This window comes from Labeo rohita, chromosome 10, assembly GCF_022985175.1.
Source record: "Labeo rohita strain BAU-BD-2019 chromosome 10, IGBB_LRoh.1.0, whole genome shotgun sequence".
Lineage (NCBI taxonomy): Eukaryota > Metazoa > Chordata > Actinopteri > Cypriniformes > Cyprinidae > Labeo > Labeo rohita.
Genome location: NC_066878.1, coordinates 16,864,411 through 16,886,895, shown reverse-complemented (window position 1 = coordinate 16,886,895; position 22,485 = coordinate 16,864,411). Strand labels below are relative to the sequence as shown.

At 32.0% G+C, this 22,485-nt stretch overlaps 2 protein-coding genes and 1 long non-coding RNA gene across 3 annotated transcripts in view; 2 read left to right on the top strand and 1 right to left on the bottom strand.

Annotated features, from left to right (window-relative positions):
- Positions 1-6,173: 6,173 nt before the first annotated feature.
- Positions 6,174-18,012, top strand: smtna (smoothelin a). Its single transcript, XM_051120363.1, has 8 exons — positions 6,174-6,592; positions 10,770-10,898; positions 11,003-11,078; positions 14,264-14,398; positions 14,489-14,552; positions 14,632-14,755; positions 15,306-15,457; positions 16,855-18,012. The coding sequence occupies exons 2-8, from the start codon at positions 10,782-10,784 to the stop codon at positions 17,003-17,005; spliced, it is 819 nt and encodes a 272-aa protein (XP_050976320.1). The 5' UTR covers positions 6,174-6,592; positions 10,770-10,781; the 3' UTR covers positions 17,006-18,012.
- LOC127171613 (uncharacterized) lies at positions 14,684-21,631 on the bottom strand. The gene is made up of 3 exons (XR_007828539.1): positions 21,389-21,631; positions 21,147-21,268; positions 14,684-14,761 (listed from the first exon to the last, which is right to left on the bottom strand). It is a non-coding gene; the product is annotated as an uncharacterized LOC127171613 (long non-coding RNA).
- LOC127171608 (phosphatidylinositol 4,5-bisphosphate 5-phosphatase A) overlaps positions 21,159-22,485 on the top strand; it is a 31,251-nt gene continuing 29,924 nt past the window's right edge. The window contains exon 1 of the mRNA XM_051120360.1: positions 21,159-21,296. The gene's annotated coding sequence lies outside the window, so the exon portion shown is untranslated. The remainder of the gene's footprint in view (positions 21,297-22,485) is intronic.

Here is a 22,485-nt window from a genome sequence, read left to right as displayed (position 1 = left end):
GGGTGAAGTAACCCTTTAAAACATACTAGCAACATGTTAAATCATACAACAGATGTTAAAAAATGATAGCAACGTGTTAAAACTAGGGATGCGCGATATGGGCTTAAAAATGTATTACGGTTATTTCTGGTATGTATTGCGTTAACGATATCAATCACAGTAATTCAGGGATGATGTTTCTTCAGAGAAAAGTATTATCTTTCCTATTTTAACCCAAAATAGAATGTTGTGAGCATTACTGAGTACACACGTAATGTAATGACATTGGAATGTGATGTGAAATGTTATAATGTTATTATTATTATTAGGAAGCTCCTAACACCAAGACGAAATCCTTGTGTGTAATACAACACACTTGGTAATAAAGCTCTTTCTGATTCGGAAGCCCGAGGGCGCCCTTGCGCAGAAACTCCAGATATGCCTTATAGCAGAAGTAATAGTACTGACAACGCTTCAGGAACCTCTAATCCAGTTATTGCTATAGCTGAATAAAACGCAGATATAGAAATATTACCTCAGGAAACTGAAGACAATAAACATACGATAGCTACAATATATGGTTTGTCTGTGTTCTTTAAGCAACCTTGGTATTTTTATAAGGGAAAAAGTACAATAATGCAGTGCTAATCGACAAAGCCTTTATAATGCTATAAAATAGTATGATTTCAGCCTCATTCTGTGATATGAAACCACGTATGATATCAAAAAGTTATTTCAAACACTCAATGTTATTAAGTTAATCTGGAGAAAAAGCATGACAATAAATTATATCTTTGTTGGACAACAGGTTTGTAATCTTATACACATGCAAAACTGCATCGCACACGTGCTACTAGTACATTATTTGTGGCCTACGTTATTCAAAGCTCAGACCGATTTTTGTCGCACTGTAGAGTTTTAACCAAACCAGTTCTAGATTGGAGCTCCTCATTTAGCTATGCTAGTTTCACATCCGCCTTCAGCATGTCACTATATACTGTCACAAACAGAAATATGTCAACAACTAGACTTTATCATTATTATCGCAGGAAGACTAATTCTTATCGTGGGGAAAATCTTATATCGCAAATGATAAGATATTGCCCATCCCTAGTTACAACATGTTAAATCATGTTAGTAACATGGTAAAGCATGCTAGTAATATGTTGAAACATACTAGAAACTAGTGTTGTCATGATACCAAACTTTTGACTTCGATATGATACCTGACTAAAATATCACAATACTATTACTGAACCGATACTGCGAAGAAAAAAAAACATAGAACAGGAAAAGTAATTGAATAATAGATGTTCCAAATGGAGATCATAGTTATTTTATCTATTAAAACAAAAATTTCATCCTCCCTTTAAAAATGAATAAATAAAATAATAATAATCAAATGCCAGTGCCACTACACATGATATGGTTTCTACAGGTATGTAGAGATCTTTGCTATATTGGTAAGTTAGCTTAAAAGTTCAAATCTTAGTTCATGATATAGTCATTTTATTTCACAACAACAATTTATATCATGACAGTCATTTTTTGTTATTTTATCTTTGTTATTAATAATAAGAACCTAGATGCAAGTAACAAACTAAAGGACAACTACAATAAAACAAAGACACAAATGAAATAAAGAGGGCCCTATGAAATCTGTTTTATTTTTCCTAAATTTTATTTTAAATCTTCTAGACTCTATTTTAATGGTTACATTAAGAAAATATTTATCAAAAAACATGTCTAATTAATTAAAATTATGAAACCTGCAGAATTTAACAGCAATTTATTAAAAGATTAACAAAAATTACATGTTTTTGAGGCCCTACGAAATATGTTTTAATCATTTTTCTCAAATTCAGTTTCAAATTCAGTTTTGTTTGTGAATCGCTGTTTTCCATTAATTTTCTGGATTCTATTTTAATTGTTTCATTACAATTTAATTATCAAACGCATGTCTAATGAATTTATAAAGGATAATTAGATTTGATAAAGAGTTAATTTATTATAGGATATTTCTTTCTTTTTTCAGAAATGTACATGCTAGCAACAGGTTAAAACATACTCGAAACATTAAAACATGTTAGCAACATGTCAAAACATGCCAGCAATGTGTTAAAACATTCTAGAAACAAGCTAGCAATGTGTCAAAACATGTCAGCAAATGTGCTAGCAACATGTTAAATCATACTAAAAATGGTAAACATGCTAGCAACATGTCAAAACATATGAGAAACATGCTAAACATGCTAGCAAATGTTAAATCATACTAGAAACATCAAAACCTGTTAAATCATGTTAGAAACATGGTAAAGCATGCTATTACTGTGTTAAAACAGGCTAGCAACATGTTAAATCATACTAGAATCATGTTAAAACATGCTAGCATTGTGTTAAATCTTGCTAGAAATGTTAAACATGCTAGCAACATGTTAAATCGTATTAGAAACATGTTAAAACATGCCAGCAGTGTTAAATCATACTAGAAATGTGTTAAACATGCTAGCAATGTGTTAAATCGTACTAGAAACATTAAAACATGATAGCAACATGTTAAAACATACTAGAAACATGCTAAAACATCCAAGAAACATGTTAACACATACCAACATGTTAAAACATTCTAGAAACTAAGGATGTCAAACGATTAATCGTGATTAATCAGATACAAAATAAAAGTTTGAGTTTGCCAAATATATGTGTGTGTACTGTGTAATTATTATTTATATATAAATACACACATTTATGTATATATTTAAGTATATGTATTTATTTTAAGTTTTATATAATTTATATTAACTATAAATAAAAAAATGTACATAACATATTTTTTCTTAAATATACACATTAATTTGTGTGTATTTATATATACATAATAATTACACACAGTACACACACATATATTAACAACATGGTAAATCATATTAGAAAAAATGTTAAAACATGCTATCAACATGTTCAATCATACCAGAAACATATTAAATCATACTATAAATGTGTTAAAACATGTTAGCAATGTGTTAAAATGTGTTAAAACATGTTAAATCATACTATCAACATGTTAAAATATGGCAGCAGCATGTTAAAACACTAGAAACATGCTAAAAGATGCTAGCAACATGTTAAATCATACTAGACACATGTTAAAACATACCAGAAACATGCTTAAACATGCTAGCAACATGTTAAATCATACTATCAACATGTTAAAATATGTCAGCAGCATGTTAAAACACTAGAAACATGCTAAAAGATGCTAGCAACATGTTAAATCATACTAGAAGCATGTTAAAACATACGAGAAACATGCTAAAACATGCTAGCAACATGTTAAATCATACTACAAACATGTTAAAACATACCAGACACATGCTTAAACATGTTAGGAACATGTTAAATCATACTATCAACATGTTAAAATATGGCAACAGCATGTTAAACCACTAGAAACATGCTAAAAGATGCTAGCAACATGTTAAATCATACTAGAAGCATGTTAAAACATACAAAAAACATGCTAAAACATGCTAGAAACATGTTAAATCACACTAGAAACATGTTAAAACATACCAGAAACATGCTTAAACATGCTAGCAACATGTTAAATCATACTATCAACATGTTAAAATATGGCAACAGCATGTTAAACCACTAGAAACATGCTAAAAGATGCTAGCAACATGTTAAATCATACTAGACACATGTTAAAACATACCAGAAACATGCTTAAACATGCTAGCAACATGTTAAATCATACTATCAACATGTTAAAATATGTCAGCAGCATGTTAAAACACTAGAAACATGCTAAAAGATGCTAGCAACATGTTAAATCATACTAGAAGCATGTTAAAACATACGAGAAACATGCTAAAACATGCTAGCAACATGTTAAATCATACTACAAACATGTTAAAACATACCAGACACATGCTTAAACATGTTAGGAACATGTTAAATCATACTATCAACATGTTAAAATATGGCAACAGCATGTTAAACCACTAGAAACATGCTAAAAGATGCTAGCAACATGTTAAATCATACTAGAAGCATGTTAAAACATACAAAAAACATGCTAAAACATGCTAGCAACATGTTAAATCACACTAGAAACATGTTAAAACATACCAGAAACATGCTTAAACATGCTAGCAACATGTTAAATCATACTATCAACATGTTAAAATATGGTAGCAGCATGTTAAAACACTAGAAACATGCTAAAAGATGCTAGCAACATGTTAAAACATACTAGAAACGTGTTAAAACATACCAGAAACATGCTTAAACATGCTAGCAACATGTTAAATCATACTATCAACATGTTAAAATATATCAGCAGCATGGTAAAACACTAGAAACATGCTAAAAGATGCTAGCAACATGTTAAATCATACTAGAAGCATGTTAAAACATACGAGAAACATGCTAAAACATGCTAGCAACATGTTAAATCATACTAGAAACATGTTAAAACATACCAGACACATGCTTAAACATGTTAGGAACATGTTAAATCATACTATCAACATGTTAAAATATGGCAACAGCATGTTAAACCACTAGAAACATGCTAAAAGATGCTAGCAACATGTTAAATCATACTAGAAGCATGTTAAAACATACAAAAAACATGCTAAAACATGCTAGCAACATGTTAAATCACACTAGAAACATGTTAAAACATACCAGAAACATGCTTAAACATGCTAGCAACATGTTAAATCATACTATCAACATGTTAAAATATGGTAGCAGCATGTTAAAACACTAGAAACATGTTAAAACATGCTAGCAACATGTTAAATCATACTATCAACATATTAAAACATACCAGAAACATGCTTAAATATCCTAGCAACATGTTAAATCATACTATCAACATATTAAAACATACCAGAAACATGCTTAAATATCCTAGCAACATGTTAAATCATACTATCAACATGGTAAAATATGACAGCAGCATGTTAAAACACTAGAAACATGTTAAAACATGCTAGCAACATGTCAAAACATGCCAGCAACATGTCAAAATATATGAGAAACATGCTAGCAAATGTTTAATCACATTAAAAAAAAATCAAAACATGTTAGAAATGTGTTAAAACATGCTAAAAATGTTAAAATGTTGTGAATGTGTTAAAACATCCTAGCATGATGGTGGCCTAGTGTGGTCTAAGATTTTATTTTCCTGTCTTCATCTGACTTTCGGATAATAAAACCTTCAAGCCTCAAGTTTTTAAAACAATTTGATATTTTCAGACCAGGCTTTGTCAGGTCAACATCACAGTTTGTCATAAAACATCTATCTATGTTCCATTTTTTTCTTCAAAAAATACTGTGAGAAACTTAAAATTGAAATGAAAGAGGTCAATAAAATACCAACAGTTTCAATAGTACAACCACAAAATGTAAACAATATGCATGTTAGCATAATTTTAGCATGAAAAATTCACTTACTAACCATTTCTGTTTAAAGCTATATACAAATTCACACCTTTGTTGATGTCACAACATAATGCTGTAAACTTTTAAAAGATTTTACATTCTATTTACTTATTTAAACTCCATTGTTGCATTTGTTTTAAAGAAAATGAGAACAAAATTGGTGTAAAAAAAAAAAAGAACAAAATGCCAAAAACTCTTTCAACTGAGCTGATGGCAGCCAGTTTTTGGACAGTTTAGTGAACCTACCATTTTCTCCATGTTGAAAGTTATGAAACATTACATTGTAAGTGCCTTACATGACTCCGTTACTATAACAAGACCAGTTTTGTATAATTAATATGCCGCATTAGTCACAATGACTCACTGAACATCTAGTCTAAGTCAAGGTTTCCTTCACTCTCACTGTTTCCATGTGTCATGGTAGCTCACTTCTGCCAGCAAGGACCACAATACCCATGGGCCACCACTAGGTGGAGCCAAACACTCCATTATCATTAACACACAGAACGCCTCCATCAAACTCTAATGGTGTGAGCGTGAAAATGTACATGTGCTAATAACATTTCTGGCCCCTGCTTTTGCAGATAAACGCTGCAACGAGCGTGTTTATGTCTGCAGAGGAGAAAAGGATGTGTCCGACCTGTGTAAACACGGAGGCGCTGCTAGGCAACACCATTCTTATGCCTTAATAAGGCAGTGTTCTCCGTCTGTCCACTCATTCACTGTTTAGTTCTGCCTAGAGCCAGGCCACCTGCTTATGCAATCACTGTCAACACAGCATGCTGGGGGAGCACCGTTTATCTCATCGTTTTCTTTCCTCTGGTTTTCAAACGTTTTGAAACTCACAGTGTTTAGATAAAATTATGACGTTTAGTGTTATCTTGTGAGTGGAAACTGACAGTAGGGAAAGATCAGGACAAGCGGTGCCAAATACGTCACTCTAACGCTTAATGTTCTGGTTTCTCCACATTTTTTTCCTGGTCCCTTCAGAAGAGGGTGATGAGGGTCGGGGTGGGAGGGGTCTCACGGTGACTCTCAGTAAAACTCAGTCACTCCAGCATCTGAGTTGAGTTGAGTTGAGTGTATGTGATCCCACAGTTCACCTTTCTAGATCAGACCGCAGGACCTTTCCTCACGGACAGCTGCATTGAGATCGGTGAGCTTCATCTTTCCGTTTCTGATTTTTCGAGAACCGTTTTATTGTTTTTCTGATGCGTTTCCAACCATCTTTTAGTGTAATGATTGTGTGATTACATAACAGCTATTAGATCAGTGTACGTGCAAATTGTTTTTGAGTTGTTATATAAATTCCGACGACATTATTATGTGTTATTAGGGTAAAACTGTATTATGGGATCCAGAAACAACACTGCCTATTCTCATAGCTTAAGCCCACACGTTGTAACCAACACATGCTAACATACTGCAGCACTAAAGTGAATTTGGATGCACTCAAATGCTGACAGAGCTTTTCCAGGACTTAATTCAATTTTCTAAGCCACTTTTGCATTGACTTTTAATCAGCTGGTCAACACAGGTGTCCTATCAGTGTAGTTTAATCGCATTAACTGTGAACATGATCCACTAATGTTTGACAACTTGGTCTCATAAAGGGAAATTGGTGATGGAGAAAAAATTAGATGGGAGGAAAAATTAGATTTCAGTGCTTTGCATTCCCCCAAGAAATACTACATTCATTCACAAAAGAACACAAAACTGGTAACGTAATACAACATGGAAGCAAATAAACAATATTTCATGCTTTTGTGAGTGAACGCAGAGTTTCTTGAGGAAATGCAAAACTTCATTCACACAAGTAATTTTAGTGAAATTGTAGCCACTATTTAACTAAAATGACGGAACTGATTAATAAATTGTGGGAACAAATTTAGTACAACATGGCCATGATTTACCTAAAACAAGGAATTAATTAATAAATTGTGGGAACTTCTTATTTTCACATCATGTATGGGGCGCTGTACTTTTGTGAACGAATGTAAAGGTTGTCGAGGGAATGTGATGATTGTGAGTTTTAAGAACAGACCGTTTTATAAACAAACACAAATCTTGATAACTGATAATGTAAGTGGGAAGAAAGGAGGAGGAAAAACAAGCAAACACATAGTTTTTTGGGGAATGCAAGGGAACTTTTGCGACAGAGCGCTGTAAGTTTTGTGAGCGAACACAAAAGCATTGAAATACATTTTTTCCTCCCATCTCATTGTTTTTTCCATCACCAGCCCTTCGGGGCTCTGTAGATAAATATAAAATACCCAAATAATTCATTTTGAAGAGTATATTTGACCGTGGATCACAAAGCCAGTCATAAGGGTCAGTTGTTTTGAAATTGAGATTTATACATCATCAATATTTGGCCGAAATACAACTATTTGAAAATCTGGAATCTGAAAGTGCAAAAAAATCAAAATATTGAGAAAATCACATTTAAAGTTGTCCACATTAAGTTTTTAGCAATGCATTTTACTAATCATGAATTAGGTTTTGATATATTTATGCTAGGAAATTTACAAAATATCTTCATGGAACATGATCTTTACTTAATATCCTTATGTTTTTTTGGCATAAAAGAAATATCGATACTTTTGACCTATACAATTTATTTTTGGCTATTGCTACAAATACACCCGTGCTCCAGGGTTACATATACAATGCCGTTCAAAAGTTTGGGATCAGTGCGATTTTTAATGTTTTTTTATGTTTTTTGTTTATCAAGGCTGTATCTGAACTTGTAATTTTGTGAAATATTATTGCAATTTAAAATAACCATTTTCTATTTTAATATACTTTAAAATATAAATTATTCCTGTGATTATTACTGCAGCCTTCAGTGTCACATGATCCTTCAGAAATCAATCTAATATGGCAATTTATAATCAGTGGTGGAAACAGTTGTCGCACTTAATATTTTTGGGGGCCTATGATACTTTTTACTTACTTTACTTTACTTTTAACTTAAAAAGAACAGTGTTTATTCAAAATAAAAATTTTGTGTCACAATATACACCACTATTCAAAATTTTGGGGTCATTTAATTTTTTTTTTCTTTTTTATTTAAAGAAATTAATACTTTTATTCAGCAAGAATGTATTAAATGGATAAAAAGTTATTGGAAAAACTTAAATTGTTAAAAAAGATTTCTGTTTAAATAAATGCTGTTCTTGTTAACCTTCTATTCATCAAAGAATCCAAGGAAAATGTTTTACAGGTTCCAAAAAAACTATGAAGCAGCACAACTGTTTCCAGCATTGATAAGAAACGTCATAAATCAGCATATTAGAATGATTTCTGAAGGATCATGTGACACTGAAGACTGGAGTAATGATGATGAAAATTCAGCGCTGCATCACAGAAATAAATTATATTTTAAAGCATATTAGAACAGGAAACCACTATTAGAAATTGCAATAATATTTTACAATATTACATTTTTTTTCTGTATTTTCGATTAAACGAATACAGCCTTAATAAGCATAAGAGACATTAAAAAAATATTAAAAATCTTGTTTTATCATTTAAAACCTAAGAAACTCTCTTTTTTATTAAAAATGAATGCCTGGTTTGATATTGTCTAATTCAGTGATGTTAATACTTTTTTTTTTTTTAAGTAGGTCTTAAAGAGATAGCTCACACAAAATTCTAAATTAAAATTAGATCATCTACCATCCTCATGTCATTGTAAACTTGAAACTTGGCTTTTTTTCTTCGCATGCACACAGAACGCATATTTTCAAGTTCAATGGAAATCAAAAGGGCCCAATGTTGTTTTGGACCCTACTGACATTCATTAAATGAACTAAAGTAATGCAGTTAAAGGAGAAGTTCACTTCCAGAACAAAAATGTACAGATAATGTACTCACCCCCTTGTCATCCAAAATGTTTATGTCTTTCTTTCTTCAGTCGTAAAGAAATTTTGAGGAAAACATTTCAGGATTTTTCTCCATATAATGGACTGATATGGTGCCCCAAGTTTGAATTTCCAAAATGCAGTTTAAAAGTGGCTTCAAACAATCCCAAATGCGGTTGTAAACAATCCCAGCCGAGGAAGAAGGGTCTTATCTAGTGAAACGATCAGTTATTTTCATGTAAAAAATACAATTTAAATACTTTTTAATCTCAAATGCTCGTCTTGTCTTGCTCTCCTTGAACTCTGTGTCTTCTGGTTCAAGACAGTTAGGGTATGTCAAAAAACTCCAATCGTATTTTCTCCCTCAACTTCAAAAATCATTTCATAATCATCCTACATCACCGCAGAAGTAACGATTCAGTCTATGCAAAGTGAACATGCAAAGAAGATCAAACACCCTTAACAAAAAGGTAAAACAGTGATGTAGGAAGATTTTGAAGTTGAGGGACAACATGAGATGGGAGTTTTTCGACATACCCTAACTGTCATGAACCGGAAAAGGTTCAGCCAGAGTAAGACAAGACGAGCATTTGACATTAAAAAGTATATAAATTATTTTTCCGTATATAAATCCAGAAAAATAATCCGGATTTAAACTGCATTTTGGAAGTTCAACCTCGGGGCACCATATCAGTCCATTATATGGAGAAAAATCCTGAAATGTTTTCCTCAAAAAGCATAATTTCTTTACGCCTGAAGAAAGAAAGACATGAACATCTTGAATGACAAGGGGGTGAGTACATTATCTGTAAATTTTTGTTCTGGAAGTGGACTTCTCCTTTAAAGAATAAAGAAGAAAGAAAGTCATGCAAGTTTGGAACAAAATGAGAATGATGACAGAATGATGTGTCTAAATATTTTTGGGGGCACTGTACTCTTTACACAGACCTATGGGAAATATTCTCCACTCATAAAGCATGTTATTCCAGAGATGTCTTTGCGTCTCAGTTGTTTACAGGACTATGGACGGAAGATGCGAGACACATCCTAAAGCACTGGCTAATGTCAACGCCAACCAGCATGGTTTCTGTTTATGTTAAGATGAATATTTGGACGCTGCCATTCGGATGTTCTTTTTTGTCTGCATAAACGGATGCAAACAGTCATCATTATGTGTGGCCTGAAGCAGCCTGACATTTAATATGTGAAAAAACAACCACGCAAATATTTTTAATGCAACCTGTTTGTTCACAAGCCCATAATTAGGCATAGTTAGTCTAACGATTTGTAGCTACAAACAAGCATCTTGGGGTTTCTCAGAATATCTCTGCACTAGTAGCTCTTGCACAAAACGTCCCTCATTTTTCCTTTCCATAAACGTACTCCCTCATTCCCACGCACACATGGAGATACACACATCTCGTAACCTGGCTCCATCAACACCTCCTGTTCCTCCTTCTGTCCCAGCTGTCACTAAAGATGGAGGGTGAGAAGGGAACGTTAGGGGCAGGTACCAAAGAGCAACCTGATACGATGGGTCCCCTGACAGCCGAACAGCTGGCAGCTATAGAGGATGAAGAGATCCTCAATAATATGGTAAGAGGCAACTAATGGCGCTACAGACGGAGCAGGTTTGTTATTACGGTTTGTCTTAACCATATTTAGGAACGTGTTTCCCTTCTGTTTATTGCATGTACTAGCTAGACAAGGCTGTGGATTTCGAGGAGAGGAAAATGATCCGCGCTGCCATGAGAGAACTGCTGAAGAAAAAGAGGGGTGAGGACCGGGTCAAGTCCCTAATGTCACTTATTCAGTATATATGGCTCAGACATGGCCTGCCGAGTCTAATCTGCTACCTGACATTATTTTTGGTGAATCTCACAAAACTTGTCAGGAATCGGGATCACATTTAAGGTCAAAAGAAATGTATTTTTTCATAAAGAAAATGAAGAATATTTTTACAACTACACTGTTAAAAAAAATAATTAGTTGTTTTAACTTAAAATAATTTGTTACACCGTTGACTTAAAATTTTTAGTTTAGTCAACTAAAATATTCCAGTTGTCACTTAAACTAACATTAAGTAACTTAGAATTTCAAGTTAACTAAACAAATTATATTAAGTTGAAACAACTTTTTGAAGAAAATGTTTTTACAGTGTATTAAGTTACATTATTGTAGGCATAATTCATGCTTTGACTGTCTTTAGTATTTACGTTATTTATACTAAGTGGGGAAATGCACCTGGACAGAGATTTTTTGTATTACAGTAATGCCGTGGTAATTTTAAGTGTAAATTATGAAAATTATGTCAAACATTTCTGCCCTACAAATGCTCATTATGTAATAAATCAGGATATTTTATTTATTTATTTTTTTTAGTTTCTCTGTAATTCTCAGTATTCTCAGTGTTAATTCTCATTATCCTTATTTCATTATTATATTTATGATTATTAGTATTATCATACTGTTAAAAATGACTGTAATACAATGAATTTGAAATTAAATTTAGCATGAAAAACAAAAAGACAGTACAACATATACTTTTTACATTATGTAAAAATACTTTACAATTTCGATAACATGTAATGATATATAAAATAATAAATTAAGACTATTTTTGCATTACAGTAATAGAAATTAGAGTTTTGGTATCACAGTAATTAAAACAGAGTGGGTAGTGTCTTTATTAAATGCAACAAAGCAAATAATCAAAGTAATAAAATAATGCAAATCAAAAAGTTTATCAATGTTTTAATATAATTTTTCTCATTTATAAAATAATACACTACCAGTCAAAAGTTTTTGAACAGTAAAATTTTTGATGTTTTTTTAATAGAATTTTCTTCCGCTCACCAAGCCTGTATTTATTTGATCCAAAATACAGCAAAAGCAGTAATATTGTGAAATATTTTTACTATTTAAAGTAACTGCTTTCTATTTAAATACTTTTTTAAAAAGTGATTTTAAAAGGTCAGAAGAAATTATAAAAAAATAATACGTTTATTTAGCAAGGATGCTTTAAATTGATCAAAAGTGATGATGAAGACATTTATAATGTTGCAGAAAATAATAAATAATAAATAAACAATGAATAAATGTTAAATAATAATAAATAAATGTTTGTTGAGAAGCAAATCAGAAAATTAGAATGATTTCTGAAGGATCTTGTGACACTGAAGACTGGAGTAATGATGCTGAAAATTCAGCCTTGAAATCACAGGAATAAATTACATTTTAAAATATATTCAAATAAAAAACAGTTATTTTAAGTAGTAAAATTATTTCAAAATTGTACTGTTTTTGCTGTACTTTGGATCAAATAAATGCAGGCTTCATGAGCAGAAGAGACTTCTTTAAAAAAAAAAAAAAAAAAAAACAATAAAAATCTTACTGTTCAAAAACTTTGGTAGTGTACATATAATTATGTAAAACAATATTATAAAAATGATAGAGGTTTGTAAGATTTTTAAAAATGTTTTGCTCACCAATGCTGCATTTATGTGATCAAAAATACAGTAAAAATAGTAATATTGTGAAATATTACAATTTAAAATAACTAGTTTCAATTTTAATATTTTTAAAATTGAAATTTATTTTTTCAGATGTAAAGCTGAATTTTTAGCATCATTACTCCAGTGTTCAGTGTTCATGATCCTTCGGAAATCATTCTAATATGCTGATTTGTGCTCAAGAAACATTTTTTTATTATTATCAGTGTTAAAGTCCACTTCCAGAAAAGCAGTTTACAAATAATGTACTCACCCCCTTGTCATCCAAGATGTTCATGTTTTTCTTTCTTCGGTCGTAAAGAAATTATGTTTTTTGAGGAAAACATTTCAGCATTTTTCTCCATATAATGGACTGATATAGTGCCCCGATTTTGAACTTCCAAAATGCAGTTTAGGTTCTTATGTAGCGTAACGATCGGTTATTTTAATAAAAATAATACAATTTATATACTTTTTAATGCTAAATGCTCGTCTTGTCTTACTCTGCTTGGACTGTTTTTGTTCCGGTTCATGACAGTTTATGGTATGTTGAAAAACTCCCATCTCATGTTCTCCCTCAACTTCCAAATCGCCCTATGTCGCTGTTTTACCTTTTTTGTTAAGGGTGTTTGATCTTCTTTGCATGTTCACTTTGCAAAAATCACGCAGGATGATTTTGAAATTATTCGTTAGATCGTTTTTTTTGACATACCGTAACTGTCTTGAGGCAGAATACACAGTTACATGAATACACAGAGTTCATGGAGAGAAAGGCAAGATGAGCATTTGAGATTAAAAAGTATTTATTATTTTTTTAAGTATTTTTTTTAATGAAAATAACCGATTGTTTCACTAGATAAGACCCTTCTTTCTCAGCTGGCATCGTTTAGTACCGCATTTGGGATCGTTTGAAGTCGCATTTAAACTGCATTTTGGAAGTTTAAAATCGGGGCACTATATCAGTCCATTATATGGAGAAAAATGCTGAAATGTTTTACTCAAAAAACATAATTTCTTTATGACTGAAGGAAGAAAGACATGAAGATCTTGGATAACAAGGGTGAGTACATTATATGTGAATCTTTGTTTTGGAAGTGGACTTCTTTAAAAACAGTTATGCTGCTTCATACTTTTTTTTCAGGATTCTTAGCTGGAAAAAAAAAGTTAATAAAAACAATATTATTTATAATATCATTTTTTTAAACATTATAAATCACTTTTGATCAATTTAAGTCCTTGCTGAATAAAAGTATTCATTTTATTAAAAAAAAAAAAAAATGTGTGAAAATAAGCCAGGCATGTTCTTGACAGGTTTTACGAGATTCTGCCTTTAAGAGTCCTTACCATTACACAAACAGTTCAATTAAATAAACTTCTACTGTGTACTTTTGTTAAGTTTCCTATTCAAAAAGCAATCATTTATATGGTTTGTTTATTGTTTTTTGAGTGAAACTCATTTCGTTCTGTTAGAGCGGCGTGATAAAGAGCGGGCGGCCCGAATGGAGAACCTGCGTCAGCAGGGTGGTGGAGGAAAGACAGCTGCTGGACAGAATAAGGACCAGAAATCTGCTAATGGCCCGAGCGGCGCTCAGTACAATATGCACAGTGAGTGAGAATCACTCAAGAGCATCTGTGCTTCTATCTGCAAAAGCTTTGATAACCTTCCCTTTCTCTTTTTGCTTCACTTCGGTACAGAGACGGCTCAGGCAAAAACATTTTCTTCACCAACCTCTACTTCCTCTCCAAAAGCTGCGGGCAGGTGAGTCATTCCTAGAGTCTTGACAGGATGACAGCATGGGATGTATCCCGTTGACTGATCTGTTGTTTTCTTCCTGAAGCCCGGCTCAGTCCCATGTGGCCAGGGTTAAAGTGCCGGGCGGCTCGGCGGTCGGGGGCCCAAATACCAAAGATGTCAAACAGATGCTGCTGGACTGGTGCCGGGTCAAGACTGAACCATATGAGGTGGGCCTGAAGAGACAAAATAAGATCAAATCAAACACTGTTTATGTTTTCCTACATGTCTCAGGTTTTGCTAGCCTCCCTGTGTGAATCTCAAGGAAATATCCAGGCCACATTTCACCCCAAAATCAACAGAAAAAGATCAAAAATTACATTTAACAAAGAAAATCAAACCAATTTTTTTGACTATTAAGATTGTTGGCATTATGACATTATTTTTATGATAAATATTTGTCATTACTGAAATGCATTCTGATTTTTTAACATTTAGTATTTGTAAACGCTCACCAAAAACTCTATTGTTTTTTATTTAAATTTACATTTAATTTTTTTGTAAATCATCATAAATTGAACAAATACTTTATGTATCTTTTTTTTATTATTTGCATTATAATGTGAATTAGGTGTGTGGTGGTGGGTGTCTTGTCATTTAAATACTGCAAAAAATGGTCCTAAAAATGGGATTTGTTTTAAACAAGTGTTTTATTTATTTATATTTTCTTCTTCACAGCTTTATTGTGATTCTCCCTCCTCTACTTGTTTCTATGTTTAGGGTGTGAACATCCAAAATTTCTCGTCTAGCTGGGCAGACGGTCTGGCGTTTTGCGCCCTGGTGCACAGGTTCTTCCCTGAGGGCTTTGAATATTGCACTCTTGACCCTTATGATCGCAGAGCCAACTTTGAGAAGGCATTCAAGACTGCAGAGTAAGTTAATATAAAAATTTGTTCATAATATTTATTGGTTATATATAAATAATTAATGTAACTGGTTTAATTTACAATTGATTTTCAATAATTATTAGAATTAATATATATATATATATAAACACACAATAATGTTATGTAAATAGTGTTTATATTTTCATACATATATATGAACATGTATAATTTATTAATTTATTCTTTTTTAAATTACCTTAGTTTAAATTATTCATAACTTAGTTTGAATTTTTCATAACTTAGTTTAAATTATTCATCTTTTCTTTTATCTGGGCACAGAAATTATATTTTCATTAATATATAAAATACTATTATAATACAAAAGAAATATTACAATAATTCTATAAATTATTATAATTTATTATTATAACAGCAATAACTGCATAATTAACTGTTTAATATTAAGTGTTCAATATTAATAATTTACATTATATATCATTGTATAATTTATTTTAATGTATTTACATAAGTGTGTTATATATTTATTTATTTGTTTGTTTAAATTAAAATTTATTTAAACATCATTTCCTAATTGTTCAATTAATTTTTCAAACTTAAATTATTTCTCTTGTGTTAGGCACATTTTTTAAATTAAAAACAGTTCAATTATAATGTAAAATAATATAATACAAAAGAAATATTATAATAATTATATAATTTATTCTAATTATTCTATTTATATTTAATTGTTCAATTATGTAAATTTTATTTATAATTGATTTTCAGTTATAATTAAGTCATAATTAAATCATGTATTTAAGTAAGTGGTGTTGTGTATATATATATATATATATATATATGTGTGTGTGTGTGTGTGTGTGTGTGTGTGTGTGTATATATATATATATATATATATATATACAATAATATAAATATTACAATAATAATTTATAATAATTTCTTATTAATATTTATATTAATAGAATTAATATAATTGATTTATTTTATTTATAATTGATTTTAAACAATTATTCGGTTATAATTTAATTATGTATTTAAATAAGTTATATGTATTAATATTTATTGTATGTATTGTATGTGTGGGTGTGTTTATAATATTATTTTTTTTTTATTGCTTCATTAATTTTTCTAATTATTTTCATTTAAATTATTCACATTTTCTCTTTTCATCCAGGCACATTTTTAAATTAAATCAGCATAAATTTAATACAGCACAACAACTGTATTTACAATTGTATAATTTAATGAAGACATCACTATTTCCTAACATCATTGTACTGAGAAATGTGTGGTAAGCAGAGGAGATGTACTTTAAGTAATTTTGGAACAAAAATGTGCTTAAGTCATGAAAATACTGTCACAATGCAAAAACACCCATAATGGTCCTAAAAATAGCCTTAATTTTCTGTGTATGTGTGTAGGACACTAGGTGACTGTCCTCGCCTGCTGGACGTTGATGACTTGATGCGGATGCGAGAGCCCGACTGGAAATGCGTGTACACGTATATCCAGGAGTTTTATCGCTGCCTAGTAGAAAAAGGCCTCGTCAAGACTAAAAAGAAGACGACATAGAAACTCACTGTAAATGACTGAAAGACTACAACAGACACACAACACAGCACACATGTGCCCTGAAGCTTCTACCAAAGATCAGATAGTCTATTATGTACTTATTATGTGCTCTTTGTTTCACTCACGCATGCAGTGGATGAGGATTATAACCTGTGTGTTTTGCGCTCGGTACGGCTGTGGCTCTAAAGCAGTGCATTCCAGTGAGATTACACATGCATTAATCTCAGTCTATGCTTGAGATTGTGCGAAAGTGTGTGCGTGTGTGTATATACGGATGGCTTTTTATGGTACTGCTACTCCCTGTTTTGAATGCGCTCCAGCACAGAGACATCAGGCTTATAAGGGCATGAGATCTAATGCGGTATTATACTTAACCCAGATTTATCGTTTGTTTAAAAATATCGACGAGGGCACTTTTGCTATTATATAAGAGTTCAGAAAGCCTTAACAATGTCTCCTACAGAATAGACGTGTCACCCGCATTTGCTTGTAGGGTGAAATATGACAGCTTGAATAGTTTCGGTTTCTCTCATTTTGTTCAGGATCAGAAGTTCATCGTACTAAGTGTTTGCTTGGTACTAAAAAAATGACCCTAGAACTGCACTAAGAGAGATTAGGTCCAATAAAACCTCTCACTCAGGGATAGACAGGCCCTTGAGGCCTGTAAGACGCCTGCAAGACTTGTTTCAGGAGGCCGATGGTAATTTTCAAGTGCTTTTAAAATGTTTACTTGCTGCATGGCTAATGACTTAAGTGCACTTTAGATATGTATTTTGAGCACAGATATTGACACTCCTAGTGTAGCTAATAAAATGTGATAAAAAAAAAATATGACATTAAAATATAATACACATTTTATAAGTATTATTATCTAGTGCTTTAAGTCATGAAAGTACAATTGCTGTCAATCTGTATCTGGTTTGATTAAATTATGGGTGTTATTTTCCTCCCACAATGCTTCACCAAGTGTTTGCCAAGTATTATTAAATGTGATAATCTTCTCTGTGCATTTTTTTCTCTTTACTCACTCATACACACACACCCACACACCCACGCACACACACACACAGACACACAATTTATTACTGGATTTTAGTGACAAACCAAAAAATATCACAAAATTCATCAAATCAGTTGCTAATACTTCACTGACTGTACTGCTGTTATTTTTCCACTAAAATAATGTCACTTCCTGAAGGATTATGTAATTGGATTTTGTTAAAGGAATATTACAAAAACAACAGGAGGACAAAGTAACATAAAAATATGAGCTGATTACCAATTAAAACAATATTCTAGGAAATACATTCTGTTAGAAACACTTTGTCGATGGGACAAAAAAACCCAAAAAACAAATCTGCAATATTTCTTAAAATGTCAGGTTTTTCAGATTAGAAATACGTACAGCAATCTGTGACCTGACAAAAATCAATATCCATTCAAATAAAAGTCATAAAATGACAATTATCACAAACTATCATTTTTGTTCAAATAATGGTACTGCTGTGATAACTATAGCGTAACATAATTTTCATATTTAATAAATAATATTGAGGACAAGGTAAAATAAAGCTATAAACAGATCACCACTTAATACAACATTCTCTGGGAATATTTTGTTTAAATATTTTGAAAATGTAACTGTAAGTTATTTAAAATATATGTATGCAAATTGTATTATATCCAAGGTACATATTTCTAGTAATTGTGCAGTTAATTCAGTTAATTGTGCAGTTAATGTATTTTCAGAAAGTTTTGGAATATTTGTCCTCTCTCCAAATTTGTCACTTCCGAAACACAATAATATAAGATTTAATTAGAAGGGTTATATTGACCTATTAAGATTTTGCTTACATCTTCCTTGTAAATATATTGTTTTCTATTTCACTAAAAAGTTTTCAGAGGTAAATCAATAACAATTACAATTTTAACAATATTTCAAGTGTCATTTATGAGATTTGTTTCTATTTTGAATCCATTTTTTTCTTTGTAAAAGGCAAAAAGTTGATAATACTGATTTCAAAGTGTGGGTTCATTAGTTTGAATATACACTGAACCAAACACTATCACAACATCTTAGTTGATAATTTAATAAACTTTATTTTTGACAAAACATCCCATGTTTTGGTAGTGGCAGCACATTTTCAGTAGTGACAGTAATGTTTTGGTAGCGACCACATCACATTACAGAATTTTAACCCACACACTAAAAACTACTAAAACATACTAAAATACTAAAACATTTCAAAACTGTTCTAAAATTTTGCTTATTTTCCCTAAATAAAGGATTATGTGTTTACTTTTGTCACTACAGAAACAATGATGAACATTAATGACATGTTTCGCTTGTGACTGTCACAATAGTGACAATTTTATGGGATAACACCCAAAAAAATGAGGATGTCACTACCGAAACTTCACCAAATGTTTTGGTCGTGACTGTTACGATGATGACAATTTTATGGGATAAAGCCCAAAGAAACAAGGATGTCACTACCGAAACTTCACCAAATGTTTCGGTCGTGACTTTTACGGTAGTGGCAAATTTACGGGATAACGCCTACAGAAACAATGATGTCACTACCGAAACTTCACCAAATGTTTCGGTCGTGACTTTTAAGGTAGTGACAAATTTACGGGATAACACCTCAAGAAACAATGATGTCACTACCGAAACTTCACCAAATGTTTTGGTCGTGACTTTTACGGTAGTGACAATTTTACGGAATAACACCCCAAAAAACAAGGATGCCACTACCGAAACTTCAACAAATGTTTTGGTCATGACTTTTATGGTAGTGGCAAATTTACGGGATAACGCCTACAGAAACAATGATGTCACTACCGAAACTTCACCAAATGTTTCGGTCGTGACTGGTATGGTGGTGACAATTTTACAGGATAATATCCAAAAAAAACAAGGATGTCACTACCAAAACTTCACCAAATGTTTCGGTCGTGACTTTTACGGTAGTGACAATTTTATGGGATAATATCCAAAAAAAACAAGAATGTCACTACCGAAACTTCACCAAATGTTTCGGTCGTGACTTTTACGGTAGTGACAATTTTACGGGATAACACCCAAAGAAACAAAAATGTCACTATCGAAACTTCCCCAAATGTTCCGGTCGTGACTTTTAAGGTAGTGACAATTTTACGGGATAATATCCAAAAAAAAAAAAAAAGGATGTCACTACCAAAACTTCACCAAATGTTTCAGTCGTGACTTTTAAGGTAGTGACAATTTTACGGGATAACACCCAAAAAAGCAAAGATGTCAAAGTTTGTAGTGACAATTTTAGATATCTTTGAACTTAGCTCAAAGATGCTAATCAGCACATGGCTAGCTAGCACAGGTCTGAACAGTTGTACACATATAAAAACTAAATGTTATGGAATGACTCCCCAAAAAAAAGGGTGCTTGATTATTAAAAAATGGTGTTCGTTAGTGACATTATTTAAAGTTACACACAGATTTTTCATACATTTGAACACATTTACCTCAAAATGATGGGGCCTCACCTATGTAGCTATGAGAGAGAGGGTACATACATTTTTCCTCATCATAAATGTAGGAGTGTAGTTAAAATCAGTCTAGCCAATGGACTAAAACACACAAGGTTTCGGTGATGACATGAAAATGAAGGACACTTTTTTTGTTACATAAAGTTTCATAGTTTTACAATGTTACAATGACGGGACAGCCACCTCCCAATTGCAAGTTCCCACTAATTCATGATGTACATTAAGCTTATTGATATTTTAAATATTATTATAGGTTTCAATAGATAATAAACAGACCTTGGTAAGATTTGAATACTTCAATGCTGTTTAAACGTGTTGCGAAACAGCAGTTTGGACCAGTTCTATAGAATAGCCATTATTGGCATAAATGATAATATACTAAATATGTAATTGTAAGACATTCAACATCATTATTGACTGACTGAGAATAGTATGGTGAGTTGTGGACATATGTTGTCCTGACATGTTAATAACGTCGCCACGTGTAAGTGGACCGCGTGCCAGCTGGACATTTCTATTCCGCTCACGGTGATGCGGCTGATTTTACGTCGCCTTACGTCATTTTTAGTCAAACAGTCATTACTAGTCAAGTGTCTGAGGATGTTTCACTCACAGTTTTCGCTACCTTTCCTCTTGTCCTCTTGGGACTGACGTATCCTCTCTCCATCACTCATTATCACACCAGTGAAAGTGTGTGTGTGTGATGTGAGCGTCTCTACAGGACACACACACACACTTGCGCCGGTGCGGAGAAACAGGACAGGTAAGAATTCTTTCGATATCAACTTAATTGTGCTTTTAAACCGAAACATTAGTCGACGAGTCAGTCAGATATAACTGGAGATAGTCTCTTACCGTGACGCTCATCTGTTTAAAACGCGAGAGACTCGTGACATCCTTCACCTCGAGACACTGCAGCGTATAAACAAGTGTCGTCGGACAAACAACTTTGAAAAGACCTAACCGGCTTGACTGTCAAATAGACTCGCATTCATTTGTCGCCATTTCCATAATGCTCATCCCATAAGCTTGTCAAACGGTGAATTATCTCATACGCAGCCAGTGCTGACTCTTAATTGACCAGCGAGGACAGTTGACCTTGTTCATAATAACGGTTCATTAGGCGCGAATCTGCCGGAGATGACGATTATTATGTACTCGAGATTTTATTTGATGTCCAACGGGCTCTATGAAATATATAAATATATATATTTTTTATTCTTGCGACATAATACTCACTAATTCTTGAGACTAAACCAAATGACATTAAAATATAACTTTATAAATTATTAGTATATAATAATATTTTGTATTAATGTGTTCAATATTCAGAGTCATTGAATTCTTCTGGTAAAAACTACTGCTTTTTCCATGTTCTCACAAAATATGTGAAGTGTTTCTTGCTTATAATCCAGTATCATTCAAAATAATCTGATTAAAAAATAATGTAAAATATTTATTATTATTAATAATAATACATGATTATAAGACAGAAAATATAAGCACACGTTAAAATTATTATATATAAATTATATATATAATAGAAAGATATTTATAGATATATACACCCCTCCAGAGCCTGTGACCTTGTTTAACTCATATCAGGAGAAAAATGCCCGGTGTCATTTTCTTTGTATAGACATTAGTCTTTTTTATGACCTTTTGTGACAACATGCCCCAATAGCACAGCACAATAGACTTTTTAGGAAAATTAGAACAATAGTGAAGCACAAAATAATTCATTAAACAGCAAAAGTATATAAAAAAAAAAAAAGTGCAAAAATATCATCAACAAGCAAATAATGTTATTTTTTGTGAATGCTGATTTTTTCACTTGGCACCATTCAGCCATTGTTATAATTTGTCATCATTATAAATTTTTAACGATGACCCGTTTTCATTATGCCATCCTATTATAGTGTACTAAATACTGTGTGAGCAGATGAGCTCTC